Here is a 22,448-nt window from a genome sequence, read left to right on the forward strand (position 1 = left end):
CTCAGCTCAAAATTTCCGTAAAAAGGTGTACAGCGCCCAGTTCAGAACGGTTCACTGCTGTGTAGAGCGTGCGAGCCCCCGGCTCTCTCCTCTTAGGGTTACTGTATATCGAAGTACGGCGGCGGCGCCTGGCGACGGCTGCAGGGTTGGCGATATAGCTGATATTGTGCCCAGAAGCCCGCGAAGCCATAAATACATGGAGGATTCCGCTTATCTCTTTTCGGAAGGACAGCATCGATAAATAATTTTTTTAACCGCGTGTGTGCTTAGGTCAAGTACACACTAAGAATGTCAAGTGCAACAAATTGTTTTCTACTAAACTTTCTAGAACGCATTGGGGCGCTGCGAATGTTCAGCTAGCATGTAAATGGTGGTTAATACATGGATGTTTGATCTTTGGGCTTGTGGCTTGAAACGTTCTTGCGGTTTGGTTTATTGTGTTTTGTCTTGCATTATCGGCTTAAATTTGAAGCAACCCTGCAGTTCTAAATGCAGGTGGCAATGAGACTCTGCGCACATGTATTTCGAATGGCCGCACTTTGAAACTCAACAATACATGTTTCATACAACACACATGAAACTCAACGTAGACATAAAGTCACAAAGTCGGTTGACGCCGGAAAAGAGAAGTTTAGGCAAATTCATCTACTAACCTTCATTCTCGTGCTAAATGAACAGCCACGTTTGCAGCTTCTTGAGACACAAGCACCATAATTCAATTTAGTAAGGTTTGTAGGCAACTTTGGAAGACGCACGCCAAGTAGAGTGATTAACGGCTGCCGTTAATCACTCGCACGCGCGTGATTCCATTTCTCTGCCTTGCAGTGAGACAGAGCCGTTGAGCCAAGCGAACTACTAAGAAAAACAATGGGGCTGACCAGCATCGGCGATTGTTAAAAGCTATTTGCGCGATCTACATGTATAACTGGCTGAGCATGCTCCTTGGCCCACTATGTTAGGTTAGGCAGCCGCCAACAGGCAACACCCAAGTACGGCAGAATGTACTTGAGCGAGTTATTAGAAACTAAGAAAATTCGGCTTGGGTGGCGTGAAAGCAGGATGAACCCTATCTATAAGGGCACATGTGATAAGGATAAGACGAGGTCGTGCAGGTCAGTCACAGTAACGTCGGTGACAAATAGAATGACAATGCAAGCCATAAAATTAGAGATGTCGCAATGGGTGGAGAAAAATTATATACTGAGCGAACTAACCACCCTGGTTCTGATCAGGCAGACGCTTACACCATAATATATGTGTATCAACACAGTGAAGATTTCAATACCTCAGAATACACCTTAATGGATAGCATTTATAGACATTAAGGGAGCTTACGACAACGTAGACAGGAAACCAATATGGGATATTTTCAAGCACGAATGCATAGACGACGATTCGTGGAGCTCTTGAGGTAGATCTACTAGGATAACCGAGTATATATCGTATTAGAAAACCGGAGATGCAATGAAGTTGTGGATAATTCACCGATGATTGAAGCAGGCATTCCCTCTCTACCCATTATTGTTTACACTTTATGTTGCGGGCATAGAAAGACGACTGGAAAACAGTGTACTGAGTTTGATGTGTCTTTTATCGGGTATGGGCAAAATTTGCAACAGAAAGTTGCTGGGCTGATGTATGCGGACGATATAGTGCTACTAGTGGACAATGCAAGGGTGTTACAGAGACTTGAAACTATAAGTATGAAAGCAGCAGCAAACGTAGTCTTCAACTTTAGCACAGAGATGTCGTGAATTATGATCTTTAATGAAGAGACCAGTGATGACGTGGTATCAATTCAACAGGAAGTCATACCCATAGTCAAGCAATACAAGTACGTGGTTGAATACATAAACGAAGGAAAGACCTACTCGAGCGCCTACCTAGATAATCTATTGCGAAGTGCAATGCAGCAATAATGAAACGTAGAGCACTTTGAGGTTACTATAAATATGAGATGGTGCGAAGAATCTGGAAAGGAGTAATGGTACTAGCACTAACGTTCGCAGGTGCAATTTTGTGCTGTAAATCAGAAAATTTGTCGGGGTTGGATTTTAAACAGAGGTCGTTGGGCCGACTGGTTTTGGGAGCCGAATAAAAAACATCGAATGAGGCTGTCCAAGGTGACATGAGTTGGACTTCTTTTGAAGTCAGTAAAGCGTTGAGCAAGGGTCTACTTCAATAATGAATAAGGAACATGGATAAAAACTATGACCGGCTTAAGTGTACAAACATCTGTACCTCGAATGGTACAGAACTACCTAGAGGTCGGAGACAATTAGCAACGAGTACATGGTAATTTATCGCGTAAATAGACAAGCAGGAGTCCTAAAACGCAAGTCACAGGAACTGAGACAGTAAATTGGATGCAAGGGATCGAAACAAGAGACTCCATGGTGATTTGCAAACACAAGCAAAAAATCAGAAGAGAATGTCTTTATGATAACGGAAAAGTGAGTGCCTTGCTATTTGAGCCCCGCGCTTGTTCCCTATGGACGAAACATACCAGGAGCAAGTATGCGCCACAGGTTGAGTCATTTGCGAAAAATACATGAAAAGACTGGGCACATTGCAATTGATTGACAAGATATTCACTCAGCGACACCCGCAAGGAGTATTCACCTTGAAGAACCGTTAGGATTTTAAGAAGGATTCACTGGTCAGCAGTGGAGACAAGCTGCAGACGATTAGAGTAATGATGAAAAAAGAAGCCGGGAAGGGCATTGATCGAAACGGAGTCGTTGCAAGCGTAGGTAGTGGTACAATATAGCGAGAGAAGTTTTAAAAACGAAATTTAGGATCGAAATCAGATACTAAACAGGCGAGATAGCGATAAATGTAGTAAATATTGAATAAATCAAACATGCTAGGTGAGCATTTGTCCCAGCCCTGTTCAAAGGGAATGACCCCCAAAAAACATGATCATCATCCTGTACCGCTCGACGTTGTACACTGTAGTGTACCGCACTGTAGACTTGTCTAAGAGAGAGAGAGAGAGTGAGCGGTGAGCTAAACAGAGCGTTTCAGTTGCGGGGCGCTCGATCCTGACGAATGTGGTTTGAGCATGCGTTCCCCAAGTAGGCTAATCGCCTCTAGTCTCGCTTTTGTTGTGTAAACGGTGTTCTGTGCTTTATTTCCCTAATGATACAGCCAGGTGAGTCTCTGCAGTCGCCAGCTGCAAAACGCAGCCATGCCTTATCGCCTTGCGTGGGCTATTGTTCATTGAAGTGGCTGTCCTTGCTGTAAATAAGGCAGCGCGACTGGCAGTCTGCAAGTGTAAGGCATCGCTTGCTCGAAGTGAAGCGGTCTCCAGCAAGCGACTTGCGCTGGAAGGCGGAGAAGGATGCGACCCTACACCACTGGGCGTGTGTGATGGGGACTTCAAATAGGCGAAACGCGTTGTTCACTTTATGAACGGCCCAGTAAACAGAAACACAATGAAAAGTCCGGTATTGCAAAATTTCACCATTCACTGCAAGGATTGGGCAGCAGGACTTAAACGTTTGTGGACCCCAGAAAACGTTTATTATCTGAGAAGTTTGTAAACGTAGCTAGTAAAACCACACATTATTATGTTCTTCACGTGGATTAGTAAAGGTTGCGTTGGCTGCGTAAATTGTTAGTGTTTTTTTTTCAAATATCGTGGTTCGTAAACTTTCGACGGCGACGGCTCGTGCCTTCCAACTTCTAGAAACGACTACTGTGAGCAAAAGATGGGGCAAAACCATATCATAATTTTTACTAGAACAATATAATGTATGACTTCTTTAGCATTTGAAGGTAAGGAATGGCGATTGTGATACACGCAGACAAAATAGGTTTATATCTAAATTTAGTGCTGTAGTATGGGATGATAGTTTCCTGCCAGTTTCGTGCTTAGGGTAGTGCTTATGTTGTGCTTTAACTTTGGCATACTTTCTCTAAGGACTATCCGGTATGAAGCAACAAAATTTCCCTTGTTAGTACACCGCACGCCTCCATTTTGTGTGCTCGCGTGTGTTTATCAGTGCGCTCTTCATATATAGTAACGGGATATCAGCTCGGACAGGGCAATAAATGAAAGCTTGTAATGCATGCTGAGGCCAGCTTACAGCACTGTCACTCTTTGTCTACTTCAGCGTTTATACTGCGGGAACCATGCATGCTCATACGAGACATAAAGTCAAAATAGAACTGGCGCTTTGGCTGAAAGCCGACACTATAGCTTGTAGCGCCGCTAAGACATTGATTGCATAGCGGATCGAAATGATGCCTTGAATGCTACACTGAGCTCCAAGCCTTAAGACAGTACGGTACAGACTTTTCTTTGATTTTTACATCAACATCGATTGCGTGCTCTATCAAACTTATTAACCATTGTGGTTCGACACTTTCCACGTCAATCTGGCCCAACCTTGCTATCCCAACACACCAATGGTGGAATGGTCGAGGATCCGCGGTTGCTGTGTTGCTGTGGGAGGCATACGAGTGCATCCACTAGGTATCTACCGGTCACACAGGTATAGGCACGCTCCCGGTCTGACCAGGATTGGCCGGTCGTAAACGGGGGATGACAAGACAGGAAGGGATTTGAGTGACATAATGGCAATAGAAATAGAATTACGGTCTTGTATCGGCATATTCATTGGAGTTCGTAGGACTGCGCTACGAGTCCAGCAGCACCACGACGTAGACTGGCTGGCGCCCCTGGTAGGTCTGTTGCTCAGTGAATTATCTGTTATGGAGGGTCAGCATAATAAGCTGGCTGAAAAATGATAGGAAGCATGTTATGAAGATTTATGCTTGGGCGCAACCGGAGGGCTTTAGGGACTGTCAAAGTAGCTGCAACATTACCTGCAGTCGAGGGGCTTGATATACGTTCGGCTCGGCCGGCGGCGATATGCTGATGCCAAGTCTAAGTGATGATCGAATCTGTCGATTCTTCTGGCTGTGAAAGAGCAGCTACAACTCCTTAAATCCCATCTTCGTATGTTTCTCATATGAAACCACTCTTTATACGCTTTTGTTCATTTCATTTATTGGGAATTGGGCGTCTCCATTCCTAAACTCGGTGACAGGCTTGGCTTGCTACTCCAGGTGAGATGGCTAAAAAAAGCAAACTTACATTATTACATTCACGCGTGCGTATATGGTCATAGAAATTATATACAGAGTTTCATTGAGGCCTGTATGCCGCAAGAATGTTGTGGTGCCTCAGTGGGGCATAGGTTGGAGTCCGGAAACTGCAGCGGTCCGAGAAACATAGTTCAAGTCGCATTTAAGGTTGAGTGCTGTGCTGCATATTTCACTAGACAAACCTTGAGGTTGTAAAGCATCTGCAAATACAAGCTAAACGGTCTAAGTCCTTGGAAACAGGAGCGACATAGTAGATAGCCGGTGGGACACAATAGCGTCCTTCATAAATGCAGCCTCGCATGTTGTGTGGCGCACAATGCCAACACGTGCCACATAATCCTTTCCACCCCAGCTGCAACTTCCATACGACACGTGCTTATGACAAGCCTTAGTCAAGTTCGTTTTGATGTCGCTTACACGAAACGCGATCCAAGTGTTTTTCAATTGATAGTGTGAAACTAGTATTGTTCCCATTGTGGTTCATGGTATGAACGAGGATTTCATTGATGAAGTGAAGTAAGGTCTTTTGGAGACCGCAGAGACCCTGTGAGCGTGTGATTTGATCTCATATTTAGAATTGCATTGGTTGGTTACGGGGAAGCGTCTTAATTTCCTTCATTCAAGTATTTTGTGTCTGCGTACAGTCAAAGTCTTCTCATATGCACAGAATTTTTAACATCCAGGTATGGCTTGCATCCACATTAAATAATGTAATACACTGTTCATGTTTACCTGTGGGAAGGTCGTCGGCGTTTGCCTTTCTTTTATTAAATATTTCCTACGATTACTGCTAAGAACTGGTTAGTCTCTTCCAAGACATGGAAGGTGCCTTTAAGGCATTCCTAGAGGTTCGTTTGCATTATACAATGCATGTCCGACAGCAACAGCTTCGAATTTCATTTTATTTAATTTTTTTCCATACCGCAGTTTAAGAATGGAGAAGCCGAGAGCATCGATTCCCAATAAATGAATTGAACAAAAGCTTCTAAAGACTGATTTCAAATGAGAATAAAACAAACGGCGACCTATTTCAGGCACAACGGTTGCGACTGTGAGTCAACAGCATTTTACAAATGTAGAGTGCTCTACATAGAAGGCAAACAGGACACATTTGGCACCTTTCTTCGTGAACTCGGCGTGGCAGAGTTGAAAGACCGGGCAATTTTCCATTTAATTTGCTTTTACCGGAACTGCTCTACTTGCGCCTTGCGCCGACAAAACCTGGCTGGTTAAATTCGCTTCGGTGTGAGAGAGGGCACACCGGAGTTGATGTTGTCGCCGCTTTTCTTTGTTTAAGGTTGAGTGAGGCTTTATTATGTAAAAACGTGTAAATTTTGTCGGATAGCGCACAATTCGGTTACCGCGTGATTTTAATTGTAATTAAATCACATTTAATTTGTTTGACTACCGAAACACGTATCATATTGTCGCATACTGGTCAAAGCGAAGACGGAAAAACTGACGGAACAGTGAGCTGGAAATCAAACTCTTTAATGGGTGAGCTTGTTCCCAGCAAGATATCAAACACTCAAATGACATCAATATCAGCAAGCAGAGTCGTCAGTCGTCGAACTTAACTTCCGGATTAAGTGTGGCTGCTATTTATGCATTGCGGACTTTACATTTAGTAAGCTAGTAACGCGTGTATTACGCTTCTTTCTCTTTTATGCATTGGTTGCTAGTGGGTGCGCATTAATGAAACTGTGTTTTCGTCTGCGTAGACCGCATTTGCCCATCTGTATGAGAAGGAATAAGGATAATCATTGCGATTTTCGTGATTCGCACGCATCTTCTTCGGCAATTACAAACTATGTGCCCGACGAAGATGACTGCGACGGGGTTTATTTGGATGCACCTTGCGTTGTCAATCTTTTGAGCTGGTATAGTCTTCAATGGCTTCGTTGAAAAAAAAAACAATCGAACAAATTTTTGCACCACTGTAACCATGGATGAGCGCACACATTTATTCCGGGCTTCGTTCGCGAACAACGCGGACGAGCAAAGTTGATCAACGATAGGTAGAGGCTTAATTAGGGAGGGTAGTTTCGTAAATTAAAGACTAAAACACGATATATATGAAGCATGAAATTACAAATCAATAATTTCTCATGTGGAAGACCTCAGCATGTTACGTGTCAGCGGCTGTTTCTTTTCGTTATAGCTCTACAAGAAAAATGAAGAAAATAGCAAGCAAGGCAATTTTAAGAACTTCCATACAGAAGCACACTACACGTGACCGAGACGAAGCACGTAAATGTCTAGACAAAATAAAAATGATAAAAACAACACCAGAAGCACTTTTATCCGCCCTTTCTTTCCCAATGGCGCTCTCTCGGTGCCTGTTGCGCATTGAAGAATAAATTGAAATTTGTTCCCTTCGATAAAAATTCTAACATAATATAATCTAGCTCAAAGGGGAAAAACTGTTGGGCTAGCTTGCTTTGAATAACGGCTTAGGCAATTAGCGATAAAAAAGAGGCGTAAAGGGTCCGCGCTTGCTTGTGTGAGGCTAATTTCCCTCAACGGTTAACATAAGCGAAACGTAAAGAAAAGTCACTTAAGTAACGGCGCGGTCTCCTTTATTTGTTTTTAGAGGGCAATGAAGCAAATTAGCTTGTTTTATTGCGGTAGCTTCTTTAAACTGAAACTGGCAAAACGTAATGAATAGTGTATCGGTTCAAATTGAGTCACTGTAACTGTAAAATTGGTATTACAAGCAGAAAAATTAATAATAAGGCACCATTTTATTGCGTCAAACGTTGTTTTGTTGAAGAGCTGCGCACGAGGTTACCATCTTGAGGCCCATAAAGCAGTTTGGATAGGTTCACTTTCATAATGGACGTTCGCCGAAAATGAGTTACTGAGTTTTATCGGATATCTCCCCCTGCTCTTTGGCGCATGCAATATTACACCGTAGTGGCGTCTCACCCTGCCATGAACGCCTTTCTGGTAGATGTCCCTTGGTCCAAAGGTATTTTGAGTGTCCGTGTGTCAGGGTATCTTTTCCCATCATCGCTTCACCACAGGCCCCTGGAGATGGAGACGGAGAAGGAGCAGGGGGAGGGGGAGGAGCTGATGTTGGCATCGATGCTCATGAAGATGGTGAGGCGACGGAACTTCGGTTACACTGGCACGTGATCCTAATAGCAGCTCTCATGGACTTTGGCCAATCGGCTGCCTTCCGGTCATCAGGCTTCATCTATGTGGCGCTGATGGACCACTTCGACGTCGACCATGGGACCGCATCGTGGCCCGTCAGCGTCCTTGGCACTGTCGTCGACGCAGGCGGTATGTACTTCGAGTGATTACCACTAGTGAAGGACTCTTTTAGAACCCGTTGTACATTCTGACTGTGTCAATGCGTCCCTTTTCCTGAAATTTAGTTCGGGTAGGCCAAATCAAGGAAATGGACACATTGGTTAATCTGCCACAGTAAACAACGCTGCCAGTTTTCGGCATATGCCTAATTGATTTCTGGTGGCCTCCTAATTTTTATTCGCGATTGCAAGAAAATACTGACAATGTAAGTAGACTTTCATCTGCGATTTGTTGACTTAAATTAGGCATTATAATAAATAGTATTCGGTGCCCAAGAGCGAGCCGTCTCTATGTCGCTGACACTAAATGTGAAAGCAGTGTCTCACTTGCAGTAGTCACGTCTTCAATGTGTCCTTCACCCGAGTTTCGGTTTCGACTAGCACCCATAAAATCTACATGTAATTAGAGGCCTGAAGGTCTTTAAGAAGAAGTAGAAACAAAGTCAAAACATAAAAAATGACCACAAAAGAAAGAAAGATGAGGAGGCATGTGAGAAGAGCTGCATAGTCTATATATACAACTGTTGAGAACACTGTATTCTAGAGCAAAATGAATATCATTATCAGCAAAAGCAGTTTCGTCTTTGCTTGCCTTGTCAGCAGTGGAGTAGAAAGCTTCTCTGAAACTTTGAAATTAAACTTCCGGATTCTTTTGCCCCACAGCCGCGATAAGATTATGACACACGTTGGAGTAGTGGACGGCCGATAATTTTCGACAACCTGGGGTTTTTTAACGTGCACCTGTTGATCGGTACATGGACCTTTTGGCATTTCGCTCTCACCAAAATGCTGCCACCGCTCCCGGGACGATCCTGTACCTTCGGGCTTATCAGCACAACGCCATAGCCACTCGGTCACCACGGCGTGCATTATATCATATTTAACAATGCACACTATAGCAAACTATAGTATACCACATAGTGTATTATACTGTAGTAGCTCTTTGTACTATATCATAGTCACCTGCTATCGACCTCTGCATTTTCCTGTTTGTCCCACTTACCCATACGCCAGTGAGGAGCAGCAGGCTAGAGGCACACTTTCCAGGCCGACCTCTCCTTCTTTCTATTCAGTAAATGCTTCACCCCTCCTTAACCTTAGCAAAGCTGTCAGTTAAAGGAAAGTAGTTCTGCTCAAAGTAATTTTTCCGATGACAAGAAAATTTCCACAACATACCACAACGGACTTTCTGCAACCTCATGGATGCCTAAAATTCACATTTTCATGTAGTAAAATGTGATACGCATAGAGTTATTATATCCAAGTCTAGAGGAAAGGCTCCAAATAGCGCCCATGCATCGAAATCGGTAATCGCAAGCGCGCCGCCAATTTCTACAATGCGGAGGTTCGCAGGCGCAGAGGGCAAGGCGTGGTAATGATGAGGGCCCCACTCAACGCATTCCCGAGCCTTTCTCAGTCTGGCGGCGCCATCTAGTTCAGACACCAGCAAATATTGTTCTTCACGCAGTAAACTTTTTACATCAAAATTTTATAAATAGCCATCGGAACTTTGATAAAGATATACGACATGAATTTTACGCATGGTCCATACATATGCGCTACATCTAAATGCGTGTTTTTTGCATCGTATTTTGAACATTTTTAGCGTTACAAAAGTTAGAGGTACCAACATGGCAGTGCCTTTGCGGTTGCCACTTCTTTCCCCCGAATTTTCCTCTAGACTAAGTAGACTAACTCTGTGGCGTAACGCACTTCACTCTCGGAAAACGCACTTTCTTAGCAGCACACAAAATATCTTAGTAGTCGCAGAGAAACTGCTGTTCCTGACTCATTCCCTCAGTCTCTAATTTACTCACTTACTCACTCACTCACTCATTCAATAAATAAATAAATAAATAAATAAATAAATAAATAAATAAATAAATAAATAAATAAATAAATAAATAAATAAAAATATTTAACGGCTAAAATAGCTTACTGCTAATTATTGATTGCACTGTGAAGCCTTAAAATGCGCGACTTCCGAACTCTGTTCGCAGTAGCACTTCGCTGAAGCAGTTTCAAAACTAAGGGCATTTAGTGGCTACTCAAGGATGGCATCATAAAAGCAAAACAAAGGTGCGAAACAATGATGCTATTCTGCAGCAAAGGTTACTCAGATGTATGATATTTGGGCGGTGATGTAATTTAATCCGCAGTAAGACGTGCTTAAGCCGTTTTCTTAGAGCGAGGAACAGGACAATTTTTTTTTCACGAGCCAGAATTCACAAAAACTTCTGACAGGACCCATATTGCGAGTAACAATAAATCAATGTAAGGATACACCGTGTTACCACCGCCGAAACGCATCATGTTTGAGACGTGCATTGTTGTCGGGCTCCGATCTTGCTCTACCCACTGGACATGTTGCGGCATGTAGAGGCGCCGCCGCAAAGCGAGTACGTTGCTACCGAGATGCGTGGCGCGCCGCTGCGAGTGAGCGATGGGAATTGTTTCTTCGCTGCCTGCGTGAATTCGTGGCGCAGCACTAAAGCGTCGAGCTACTGTGCTTCAGGAACCCGTATGACACGAGTTCGACTCCGTCCAGTGACGCAAAAATAGTTATTAATCTTTTTTTTTTTGGCGTTCAAGGTCAGCGTGAAACAGGTTAGATACAGCAGTACTGCGATACATTCATACAGGCATGCATACATACATGCGTAAATACACACCGAGAAGCGGGTTATATTTTCCCAGAGTGTTAATCGCATTGAAAGCCTGCGAAAAAGCGTGTGACAGAAGAGGCGTGCGCGGAGATTGCAAGAAAAATAGGGCTATGGTCGAGGTCAAAGTTCGCAGAAATACGGGCCCTCGCATGTCATCGACATGGGAGGTCTGCAAGACCCGAAGACATTTTGGGAGTCGCAAGAACTTAATAATATCACGCTAATTGCACATAATGTCCACAGCTAATTGTGTAACAGTTGTTGGATATCTGAAGGTCCGACGGCAATAAGATATTGAAAGAGGGAGGTGAGCATATTGCCAAATATCATGTTTCTCCTCTAATGATGTGGGGCGATTGGGGGAGTCGACATTAAGGATCAATGTGCATTGAAGTATCAATCCGGGGGACCACCAAAGAAAAAGGATCACCGGAAAAAATTGTAACTTGGTTCAGCATTAAAACACGAAGGACTTCAGGAGATAAAACATATCTACAGAATTAATAAGTGTGTTGAGGAATTTCAGGAAGCACAACAAAATTAAAATGATTACCACTAAGACGCTTCTAAGGAGACAAATTAGCTGAAAAACTACATTTAAGGCAGGGAAACAATGATGTGGAGATGAAGAAAAGTGGAAAGCTGAGCTAGTTGGTATTTTTCATTGGTATGGTTTCTGTCGCGCTGTCATATACGAATTAGAGATAAAGCGTTGCACAAAAATGGCATAATTCCATCTCTCTATGAGTGAGTAGGGGCATCTATATTTCTCCTATGAAGTTCAAAATAATTCCTTAGCATCGTAGTCAGAGTGGTCTGTACACAGCAACGGCGGCGGAGAACAAGAGATCGTGCGGCCAGCGTGTGTCGTGGGTATAAGATAAAATCCAGACTGTGCAGCAGACTATGTTGCGGAAGTAACTATGTGTGACAGCGTCACTGATGTTTGATAAATGATTCTGTGAGGTTTCGTAAGTTTCCACAAAGTTCTCCTTAGGCCCCGTGACGTGGCCTTTAAGCAATCGCACAGCGTTATCCAGCCTAAGAAGGCGGAGGGGTCACAGGAACACGAGCATTCTGATTGATGAACAACTGGCGAACGTTTTCCCGAGGAAGAGAAGTCTACCTAACAGAAACTTTGACTGTACACTGGGGCTTCACGCGCTATGCCATCATCATCGTCATTATCATCTTATCAATCCATCACTCACAATTGCATTTGTACAAGACAAGACATCGGAGGTCCCAAAGTGAAAAGGGTAAGGGGCACCTGGTAACAAACCGTACTCAGGAAAAAAATTACATTAGTCAATAGGCAATAGCGAGTTGCGGAAGAATACAATATGGAAGGCATACAACTATTACTGCTTTAAATAACAACAAACACAGATTCTTTAAAACAATGAGATTATAATTAGAACCACAAGGATAGCAAACCGTTAAACTATCGAATAAGCGAATTCTAATACGACGACAAAATGTACACAATGCACATGATTTTTAATCAGATGGGAACGTGTTCGAAAGCGATATACATGAAAACATTACGTTTAGTTTACAGAACTTAGAAGGTACATTTGACATTGATAGATTTTGCTATGTGGAAAGTCTAGTGCTCTTATTATTGAAAAGGCTAATAACAGCAGAAGTGTAAATACATCGTTCATGTTTTAAATAGCGAGATATAATGATGAATTATAGAAGTAAGAAGTAAAACGTTCAGGTTCTGAAAAATAGGTGCTAAATGAGATTAAAATGGCGATCGGATGTGAAGCATGCAGTTGTAGATGTTCAATTCGTGTAATATAAACTATTACGTATCGCCCCTCGAGGATAGGCAGTACATAAGATGACTATGAATAAAGCCACAATATAAGGATTTCAATTTAAATGTAAGACCTAGTTTTCTCATTAACATGAATGACGAAAGAAACTGAATCAGTGACTGAGCGTGGTAATGTAACTTTAGATTTATAACTCCAAGAACTTTTGTCATCTGAGACCTATGATTCAGGTATCAGTGAAGTGTCCCCGCTAATAAAAATGTGTTTCGTGATAACTGAGGGGAATAAAATACCATGAGTTTTGTCTGGAATTGAATGATGCGTAGTGCGTTTGTTTCGCACCGTCAGTGAATGTTCATTAAAAGGTTCCTTTTAGGTGCCGTCATCGATTAGCCAATACTTTCAAGCAAATTGCAGTCATTACTGACAAATCCAGCATATTCCTTACTGTTTATCAAAATTGCCTCTCTTGATACGTCTTACAAAGTTGTCTTTTCAATTCTTAATAAAAAACAGCTTTGTCACTCCTATTTCATTCTCCGTGGTTCCCTTGCAGGCATCCTAGCCGGACCCTTGTGCCAGTGGTTCGGCGCCAATGTTACGCTCAGAGCCGGAGCACTGGTAACTGCCTTGGGAATAATGGCATCTGTCTTTGCTCCAAATATAGCCTGGATGACCGTCACACTGGGAATCATTCATGGTGAGCAATATTCTAGAATCAAAGGAAAGGGCTCGAATGAAGTAGTGATGCAGAGCAGGCAAAAATTACGAATAGAGGAGCAGGTCGAAGCTCGAATGTTTTCGTTGGCCACTGAGCTCAATGGTTTCTCCTCGCAACAGCCTCTAACCAAAATTAACAGTTATTGGCAGACTAATATCAGAAACGATGGGTCAGGGTAACAAAATATATCTACAGGCCAATCAGACATTTTGGATCGCTTCCGCACTCTCAATTATCAGGCTTTATTGCAAAATATGCAAATGTTCGTTTTAGTCAGCCCTTGCAACGCGTGGTAACCATGTGGGCAGAGCCCATGGTGCTGCTATTACCATGCCCGAGCTGCTGTTGGTGGTTCTGGATCAGTAGTTTCCGGGTCTCTAGCTGCTGATGCAGTTGTTGCGCTTGCTGTTGAACGGTGACGAGAGCAGCATCAGAAAATTTAACGTTAATTACTCAGATTTATTCCGCCCCTTTTTTTGAAAACAGGAACTACTGCGGCAGTCCTCCAGTTATCAGGAAACTGTCCAGCCGATAGCGATAGACGAAGAATTTAAAAAAAAATTTAAAAACTGACTCAGCGTAACGCCGTAGGTCAGGCCCGTAGGACTTTTTTAGTTTCTTTGTAAAAAGGGGGAAAGCACTCCAGCATGCGAAGGGCAACTTGGCTGTGGCAAAAGGCACGATCCTGCACGGAGCGCGCAGACACTGGGAATCGAAAACTCGCTATGAGAATACTTATTAAAATGTACAGCAATTTGTTTCGTATTGGTTATCATTGTGCTGCCGACTGCGACCTGTGAAACCGGTTTCCTTATCTATGTAGCATAGTTTCATAACTTGGCACGATCATTTTCGATTAAGCAGGCTTTCGAAGTAGTAGTGATTTCAATTGCAAAGCGCACGTTCGAGCTGCTCTTGTCGTTCACGAATACGGGTTGCATGCGCATGCTGCTTTTATATTTGGTTCAATAAGCGCATAAGCTCGATGATGCTGCGCAACATAGGAGTGCTTGCTTGTGATTTTTTCCGGCTTATTCGGTACAAGATTCTTGATGCAGGGCTGGCATCTTTCTTTACACTTGTCGCTAAGAACGCAGATATCACTATAATTAGGGTGAAGAAGGCAGCTTTCTAAGTGCTGTAATATTCACTCATCATTGGCACACAAGGACATTTTTGACGGAAGGCAATTAGAATAATTAGGGGACAAAACTTGGTAGGACAGGTAATAACACGTTGACAAGATTTGTTCGAATAATTATCTCTCTATGGACACTTGTGACATGAAACCTTCCGAGAAGAAAATACTAGATTCAAAACAGTCAAGTGCACTGAAGACAAGTGAGGCATCGAGAGGCCTGTAAACATTGTATAGAATAACAGTAAGACCCCAGCAGCAGAATATTCTTCATAGGCATTCACGCTCCGTAAGGCCTTCGAGCAAAGAAGCGTTATCTTATTACTTACGAGGACGAATACGCTACCTTCCCTAGTAGATCGGCCCTTTCGGAGCACCTTGTGAGGGGAAGGAAAAACACCATGATCTCTTATTTCATCGCGTAGCCAGGTGTTATTTTGAGCAGCAATATAGGGGCCAGTGGGGGAAAGCGGGAAAAAAAAGTTGGGAAAATGCAAAAGTGGAGAAAAAGTAGGCTGGTGAGCAAGCAATTCGAAACTACGGCAACGGTTCGAGGAGCACTAGACGAGAGATGTTGGTAGAATTCCCGGTAAGGAATAGGCGCCGAGTAATGAATACCTTCTTCAGGAAGCGCAGCAACAGGAAGTGGACCTGGAAAAGCCCTAATGGAGAAACAAGGAATGAAATAGATTTCATACTCTCTGCCGATCCTATCATAGTGCAGGATGTAGTAGTGTTAGGTAGGGTAAATTTCAGTAACCATATGTTAGTCAAGTTTAGGATTTCTCTCAATTTCAAGAAAGAATAAAATTAGTCAAGAAAAAACAGCCCAACTTGGGCGCAGTAAGCGTAAAAGCAGACCAATTCAGGCTGGTGCTTCTCAAACAAATATGCAGCTTTTGAACAGGAAGATGAAGACAACATAGAGGTAATGAATGAAACCGCAACAAGGCTGATCTCAGAAGCCGCAATAGAAGTTGGAGGCAAGGCACCAAGGCAACCAGTAGGTGAGCTCTCCCAAGTAACAAAGGACATAATAAAGAAATGGCAAAACATTAGAGTGTCAAACTCGAGAGATCAGATAGAATTGGCTAAACAGCCGGAACTGATCAACAACAAGAAAGTAAGGGATATCCGAAATTATGAAATCAGTCAGAAGAAAACTTGGTATAGAACAAGGCAAAATGTATGCACTGAAATATAAGCAGGGTAATATCAGCAATTTCGATGACATATAAAAGCCGCGCAAGAATTCTGTGCTGACCTGTACAGTCCCCAGAACAACCAAGCTACATTCATTCGAAGTAGTGGTGAACAGGATACAGATGCTCCTTCTGTAACTAGCGATGAAGTTAGAAGGGCCTTGCAAGACATGACCGGGCGGAAAGCTGCTGGAGAAGATGGAATAACAGTCGATTTATTCAAAGCTAGAGAAGATATTATGCTTGAAAAGCTTGCGGCCCTTTATACGCAATGCCTCACAACTTCAACTGTACCAAAAAGCTGGAAGAACGCCAACATTACACTCATCCATAAGAAGGGAGACGTTAAAGAATAAAATAATTATAGACCCATTAACTTGCTTTCAGTATTGTATGAAATATTCACCAAGGTAATTTCAAATAGAATCAGGGCAACGCTTGACTTCAGCCAACCAAGAGAACAGGTTGGCTTCAGGAAGGGATATTCTACGATGGATCATATGCATGTCATAAATCAGGTAATACAGAAATCTGCGGAGTACAATCAAACTCTCTATATGGCATTCATAGATTATGAAAAAGCATTTGATTCAGTAGAGATACCAGCAGTCATAGAGGCATTGCGCAATCAAGGAGTACAGGAGGCATACATGAATACCTTGGCAAATATCTATAAGGATTGCACAGCAACCTTGGTTCTCCACAAGAAAAGTAGAAAGATATCTATCAAGAAAGGGTCAGGCAAGGAGACACAATCTCTCCAATGCTATTAACTGCATGCTTAGAAGAAGCATTCAAGCTTATAGACTGGGAAGGCTTAGGAGTGAGGATCAAGAGCGAATGTCTCAGCAACCTTCGGTTTGCAGATGACATTGTCCTATTCAGCAACAATGGGAACGAATTGCAGCGAATGATTGAGGACCTTAAGCGAAAAAGTGTAAGAGTGGGGTTGAATATTATTACTTCAGAAGACAAAGATAATGTTCAATAGTCAAGCAAAGAAACAGGAATTCAAGATCGCCAGTCAGCCTCTAGAGTATTCAAAGGAGTACGTTTATTAAGGTCAATTACTCACAGGGGACCCTGATCATGAGAAAGAAATTTACAGAAGAATAAAATTGTGTTGGCATGCACATGGCAGGAATTGCCAAATCTTGACTGGGAGCTTGCCACTGTCGTTGAAAAGAAAAGTGTACAATCATTGCATTCTGCCGGTGCTAACATACGGGGCAGAAATTTGGAGGGTAACAAAGAATGTCGAGAACAAGTTAAGGACCGCACAAAGAGCAATGGAACGAACAATGTTAGGCCTAACGTTAAGAGACAGGTGTGGATCCGATAGCAAACGGGAATAGCCGATATTCTAGTTGACATTAAGAGGAAAAAAAAACTGCGTATATCCACGGGGCGAATGATGATGAGTGGGCGAAGCTCCGGAGGGAATCATCGGTAAACCGTGAATCTTCCGTGTAATTCGGCCAGTCTCGCCGCACTAAATCGAACGATTGACTTCCACCAATGACACGCGCCATATGTGACGTCATTCCTATTTTATAACAGCGCCCTTCATTATAATTGCACCATCTCCCGCTTAAGGGGACGCTAGCACAAACGCATTAGAAACGTGCAGTACTCTCTAGTAAGGGGGAGAGGCCGCAGCGCCTTACGCAGCCGTTTACACATGCCGGAACGTGCACCGCGTTTGCCGACGCCATCAGCGTTTATGAATACGGGGGTAAGGCGGAGAGGCCACAGCGTCTTACACCAGCTTCTTACACGGGCCGTAACGCGCTAGCACAAACGCGTTAGAAACGCGCAGTCTTTCGTTAATGTTGGGTATTTATTGCCATCGTGGTGCGTGTGTCCTTGTGCGCTTCGTGGCGTAGTGGTTAGCGCCGCGCGTTCGGAAGCGAGGGGTCCCTGGTTCGATTCCACTACGGACACAACCTTCGGAATTTTTTTCCTCATAAAAGTAGACGTGGCTACCAACTACGACGACGACTACTACTACTACATACTACAGAGGAGGGACAGACCCACACCCTAAGGAGCTTCGCCCCTAAAATGGAGCTGGGCAGGCCATGTAATGCTTAGGATGTATAACAGGTGGACAATTAGAGTTACAGAATGGGTACCAAGAGAAGGGAAGCGCAGTCGAGGACGGCAGAAAACTAGGTGGGGGAGATGAAGTCAGGAAATTTGCAGGCGCAAGTTGGAATCAGCTTGCGCAAGACACGGGTAATTGGAGATCACAGAAAGAGGCCTTCGTCCTGCAGTGGACATAACATAGGCTGATGATGATTATGATGATAAGGATAGGTGGAAGGTTACAGAAATAAAGTTCTTATGATTTTGTTTCACAAAGAAAAGTGCTAGTGTTCATGTTGCATATACTCAGATGTTCTTGCCTAGATGATTTGTTGTGTCTCGAATGCTGGGGTGCTATAACGTAAAATGATTCCAAACTGTTTTGATTCCAATTGCTGCAATCAGCCCCCAAGTCAAAACATTTTCGGGCCACTCCCAACTTCGCCTGTCTCACGCGACGTCACGAAAACCGCGATAGCTCCCCATCTGATATAACGTGTACACAATGAGTATGAATGATTAAACCGCACAAAAGAAAAATAATCATTCCTGATTCAACCCCTTTTCACCATTAGCCCTTTGCTATTGGTCCGATATTTTCTGGCTACGCCCACTTCGCCTGTCTACCACGCGACCTCACAAGACCACGAAAGCTCACTACGTCAAAGTGGCGTGTCTTCGAAAAAATGCATTAATAGGCCGAACAAAACTGAAAATTTCTCTGAATAGCCACAGACTGCCCCGTTCCAAAAGGAATAAAAGATGCTGCCCGCCGATTGCTCTGGCCCTCGCTAGTCGCACCTACCGGTGGGCATGTATTTATTTGCGCATAATAAACCCTTTTGCGTGGCAGTAAAACGTTATCGAATCCTTTAGGCATGCATACGACATCGCTCTGCTAACTCTTCCTTGCTGAGGATCCGTTTTGGCCGCATTCTTATCCTTCCGTTGCACGCCACCACGATTTTCGACCAGCCACCGCAAGTTAAATAAGGCGAAGCGGACCAATCAGAGAAGCCGGCACCACCCTCTTCATGCGGTTATCTTCTTTCACTGTGCTGGCTCGGCCCCTTCGAAACCCTCTCCGCTAGAGCGTGCTCCTCGACTCTTGTCAGCCCATTAGCTAAGAAAAACCGCTGAGTGTAGACAAAGTTATTGGTCTTGAAAGCGAACAAAGGTGACCTATAAACGAGGAGAGTGTTTGATTGGGTTGTTCAGACAACGCAGCGGGTCACCGCCCGAGTCTTGCGTCGGTGGTTACGTAAATTTGACGTCAGGAGTTTGGAGTGAAAACACTTTGGGATCATTTTACGTTATAGCGCCACTGCTGACAAAAGCATTACGCGGCAATCCTAAAAGGTTTTACCGCGTTTTCATTCCATAAATAAATGTCCTTATCTGCCCTTAGTTTGCTTTAAATTAAAGTGACTTTTTTTCCTGGGAGATTTTCACTATTGACAATTTGCCACGGAAGCCTGCACGATTGTAGCCTAGACTATGAGTAGTTGTTTTTAATATAGATGGAAGACCATTCTAAATACCCAACATTGTTAAAGGTTGCCCCTTTTTTGTTGTAGTCTTGCGGGTAGACTATCACTGGTCGCTTTCCACCCTGTTTTTCCAAGACTATGAATCCACTCTTTCGAATTACATTTCACTTATAATTTATGTTGGAAAAGTTCTCCTACAGTGTTTTACTGTAGGCCTAATTTGGTTTAAGTTGGGATTTCTCGCATGCAGTGAATGATTAAGTTCAAAGGCCTATTTGTATATTTGAAGTCTGTCAAATTTCTGGTCGGAATTGCATAGCCTGTTTGATAAGCTTAAGATACAAATGTACCTGATTCGCGTGTATTGCGTCATCTAGACGGACAGGGAGCTTTTCTTCAAATGTATCGCGAAGGCCGCCTAATAGTTTAACATTATTCACAGCCTATGTTTTTAATGCTGCAACCTGTTGTTGAATGGCGGACTGACCCTAGGGAAACTGCTCCAATATTTCCTTTTGTGCCGGACTTTTATTCTCGTCCTTATATACGCATAGAAGCAGGTTGCACATAATTTAGCATCCAGATAAAAGATGACGACACTTTTGCGGGCAAGGCAGAAGCACAAGAAAGCGGTAATCACTGCGCCATGAACTTGTATCTAGACTAACCTGCACAATAAAGAGCTGAAGCTTAGGTCTATGTTGACACTGTTTCTGTAACGCCCGTAAATGATGAACTGCTGAGGCGAGTCATCATCATCATCATCATCATCAGCCTATATTTATGTCCACTGCAGGACGAAGGCCTTTCCCTGCGATCTCCAATTACCACTGTCTCGAAGACAGAGAGAGGCGCTTCTAATGGCCAATTTCTGGTGACGTCAGGCGACGTAGTTCAGTAGAGGACGCTGGCAGCGTTGTGATGAATGGTAATGCTGTTCCGGTAGTTGTGCTGATGTCCTTGTAAAACGAATCTGCGCAGCATCGCTGAAAGATAGCCTAGCGCATCCAAGTTCACGAAAAAATGGTGCGGTGATGCCAGACAGAAAGCCCTGCACAATTAAGATTAAGTGTAGAGGCTCAGTAAGGGCCATATTGCCACTGGTTCTGTCATGCCACTGGTGCAAGTGACATGGCGAAAATATTTGAATGTTCGTATCAGATATTAAGAAAAGATGAAGTATTTAGGGACAGCAATGAACCACTCTAATATTGTTTGAATGTTTGTTCTTCGAGAAAATATGATGGGCTCGTTATTTGAAATGCGCGATAGTAGGTGTCGAATAAACAACCGTTAGTTTCTTATAAAATGAGTGATTCGGCAGCGATAATCAGTGTTTCCGCCTGTATCAAAATATATTATGAATATTTAATTGAGTGCCATTGGTATTTATTGTCTGAAGTTACCCTGTATCTGTCGGTTAAATTCTTTATTTGCCGAAACGTTTTGTTACGTGCGCTGTTTTTTGTTACCTCAAAAATCACTATTGCAGTAAGAGATGTCAGTTATATAATTGGGTTTCTACACGTGAAACCGCAGTGCCCGCAAAAAGTATGCTAATGAGCAAATAGAAATCGAGGAGAGCCACTTGTTGTAGGACTCTGACTGGCCCTACTGTGCAGTTTCGCATATGCCTGCGCTTGTAATATTATGCGCCGCATTTTCATACCTTACGCAGGAGCCGGCGCTGGAACCGTGAGCATGATGCTGCAGGTGTTCCTCAGCATGCGCTTCGTCAAGTACCGAGGCACGGCACACGGTATCATGTTCATGGGATCGATACTCTCATCCCTCGTCATTCCTCAAGTGCTATTTTTTCTCGAGGACGCCTACGGATTCGATGGCTGCTTACTCATATTCGGCGCCCTGCTCTTGCACATGGTTCCCATAAGCTTTCTCCTTCGCTCTGACTCACCCACAATCACTTCGCCGCAGTATGACGCCGGGCAAAAAGCGCTAGTGGAGAGACGTGACGTCAACCTGAACATCAAGGAGATTGTTGAGTCTGAGCACCGTTCCCGCACAAGTTCGTCGAGCACAGAGCGAAAACCTGGTGTCCTCGAGAGTGCGGCTCAAGTGCTGCGCCTCCCCATGTTCTACGTCATTCTCGTCACGTGGACAGTAATGTGCTACAACGAGGACATTTTCTTGACGACTATAGTGGACTTCGCTGTCGACAAAGGCATCGCGAAGCATTTGGCGGTGCCACTGCTCTCATATCTATCCGTAACTGACGCGGTAGGACGCATCGGCCTTCCACTACTCGCGGATCGGAACATTATTCGGCGAAGTACGCTGGTTGGGTGCAACGCAGCTCTTACTGCGGCTTCCGTCGCCATTCTACCAGAAGCCAACTCGTATGCTTTTTTGGTGGTAGCCACCCTGCTTGCTGCCTGTTTCAACGGATGCGGCATGACAATGCATGGTGTCCTTATGGCCGACTACATAGGCATGGACAACCTTCCCGTTGGATACGGTGTCGCTGGAATCCTCGTCATACCGCTACTGCTGATCAAACCACTGCTAATAGGTAAGGAGCACTGTATCTACGTAAAAAATTAAAGACCGTGTATCAGAAAGCGCTTAACATAAATGGTTGACCAGTTTTATCAGCGACTAAAAGCGTTCTTCGAGTACCTTAGTATAGTAGTGTTCTTGGCTCAAAGTGAAATGCTGTACATCTAGAACCAGAACTTCAACCCATAGCACCCAATATTGGTTCCGTTATTTGCGGTCTTCACGCTTATGGGAGTAAACATTTCTCTTCACGCGCACATTTTAATAGTAAAGTGCTTAAAAGATATTGGAAATATTGAGGAACGAAAGCCAGGTCGGTGTAAAGCAAGAATTTCATTCCAATTGTTTTCCTTTCGGGCACTTTGCCAGTCGTGCGAGTCACGCTATGTCTTCATTGTCACGAGCACCGG

General features: G+C 43.6%; 1 protein-coding gene across 1 annotated transcript in view; it reads left to right on the forward strand.

Annotated features, from left to right (window-relative positions):
- The window catches only part of LOC119445569 (monocarboxylate transporter 9), a 55,823-nt gene that overhangs the window by 16,027 nt on the left and 17,348 nt on the right, over positions 1 to 22,448 (forward strand). Inside the window, exons 3-5 of the mRNA XM_037709837.2 lie at positions 8,142 to 8,403; positions 13,439 to 13,582; positions 21,200 to 22,051. Coding sequence (XP_037565765.1) covers positions 8,142 to 8,403; positions 13,439 to 13,582; positions 21,200 to 22,051 — 1,258 coding nt within the window. The remainder of the gene's footprint in view (positions 1 to 8,141; positions 8,404 to 13,438; positions 13,583 to 21,199; positions 22,052 to 22,448) is intronic.

This window comes from Dermacentor silvarum, chromosome 3, assembly GCF_013339745.2.
Source record: "Dermacentor silvarum isolate Dsil-2018 chromosome 3, BIME_Dsil_1.4, whole genome shotgun sequence".
In the NCBI taxonomy this organism is placed as follows: Eukaryota; Metazoa; Arthropoda; class Arachnida; order Ixodida; family Ixodidae; genus Dermacentor; species Dermacentor silvarum.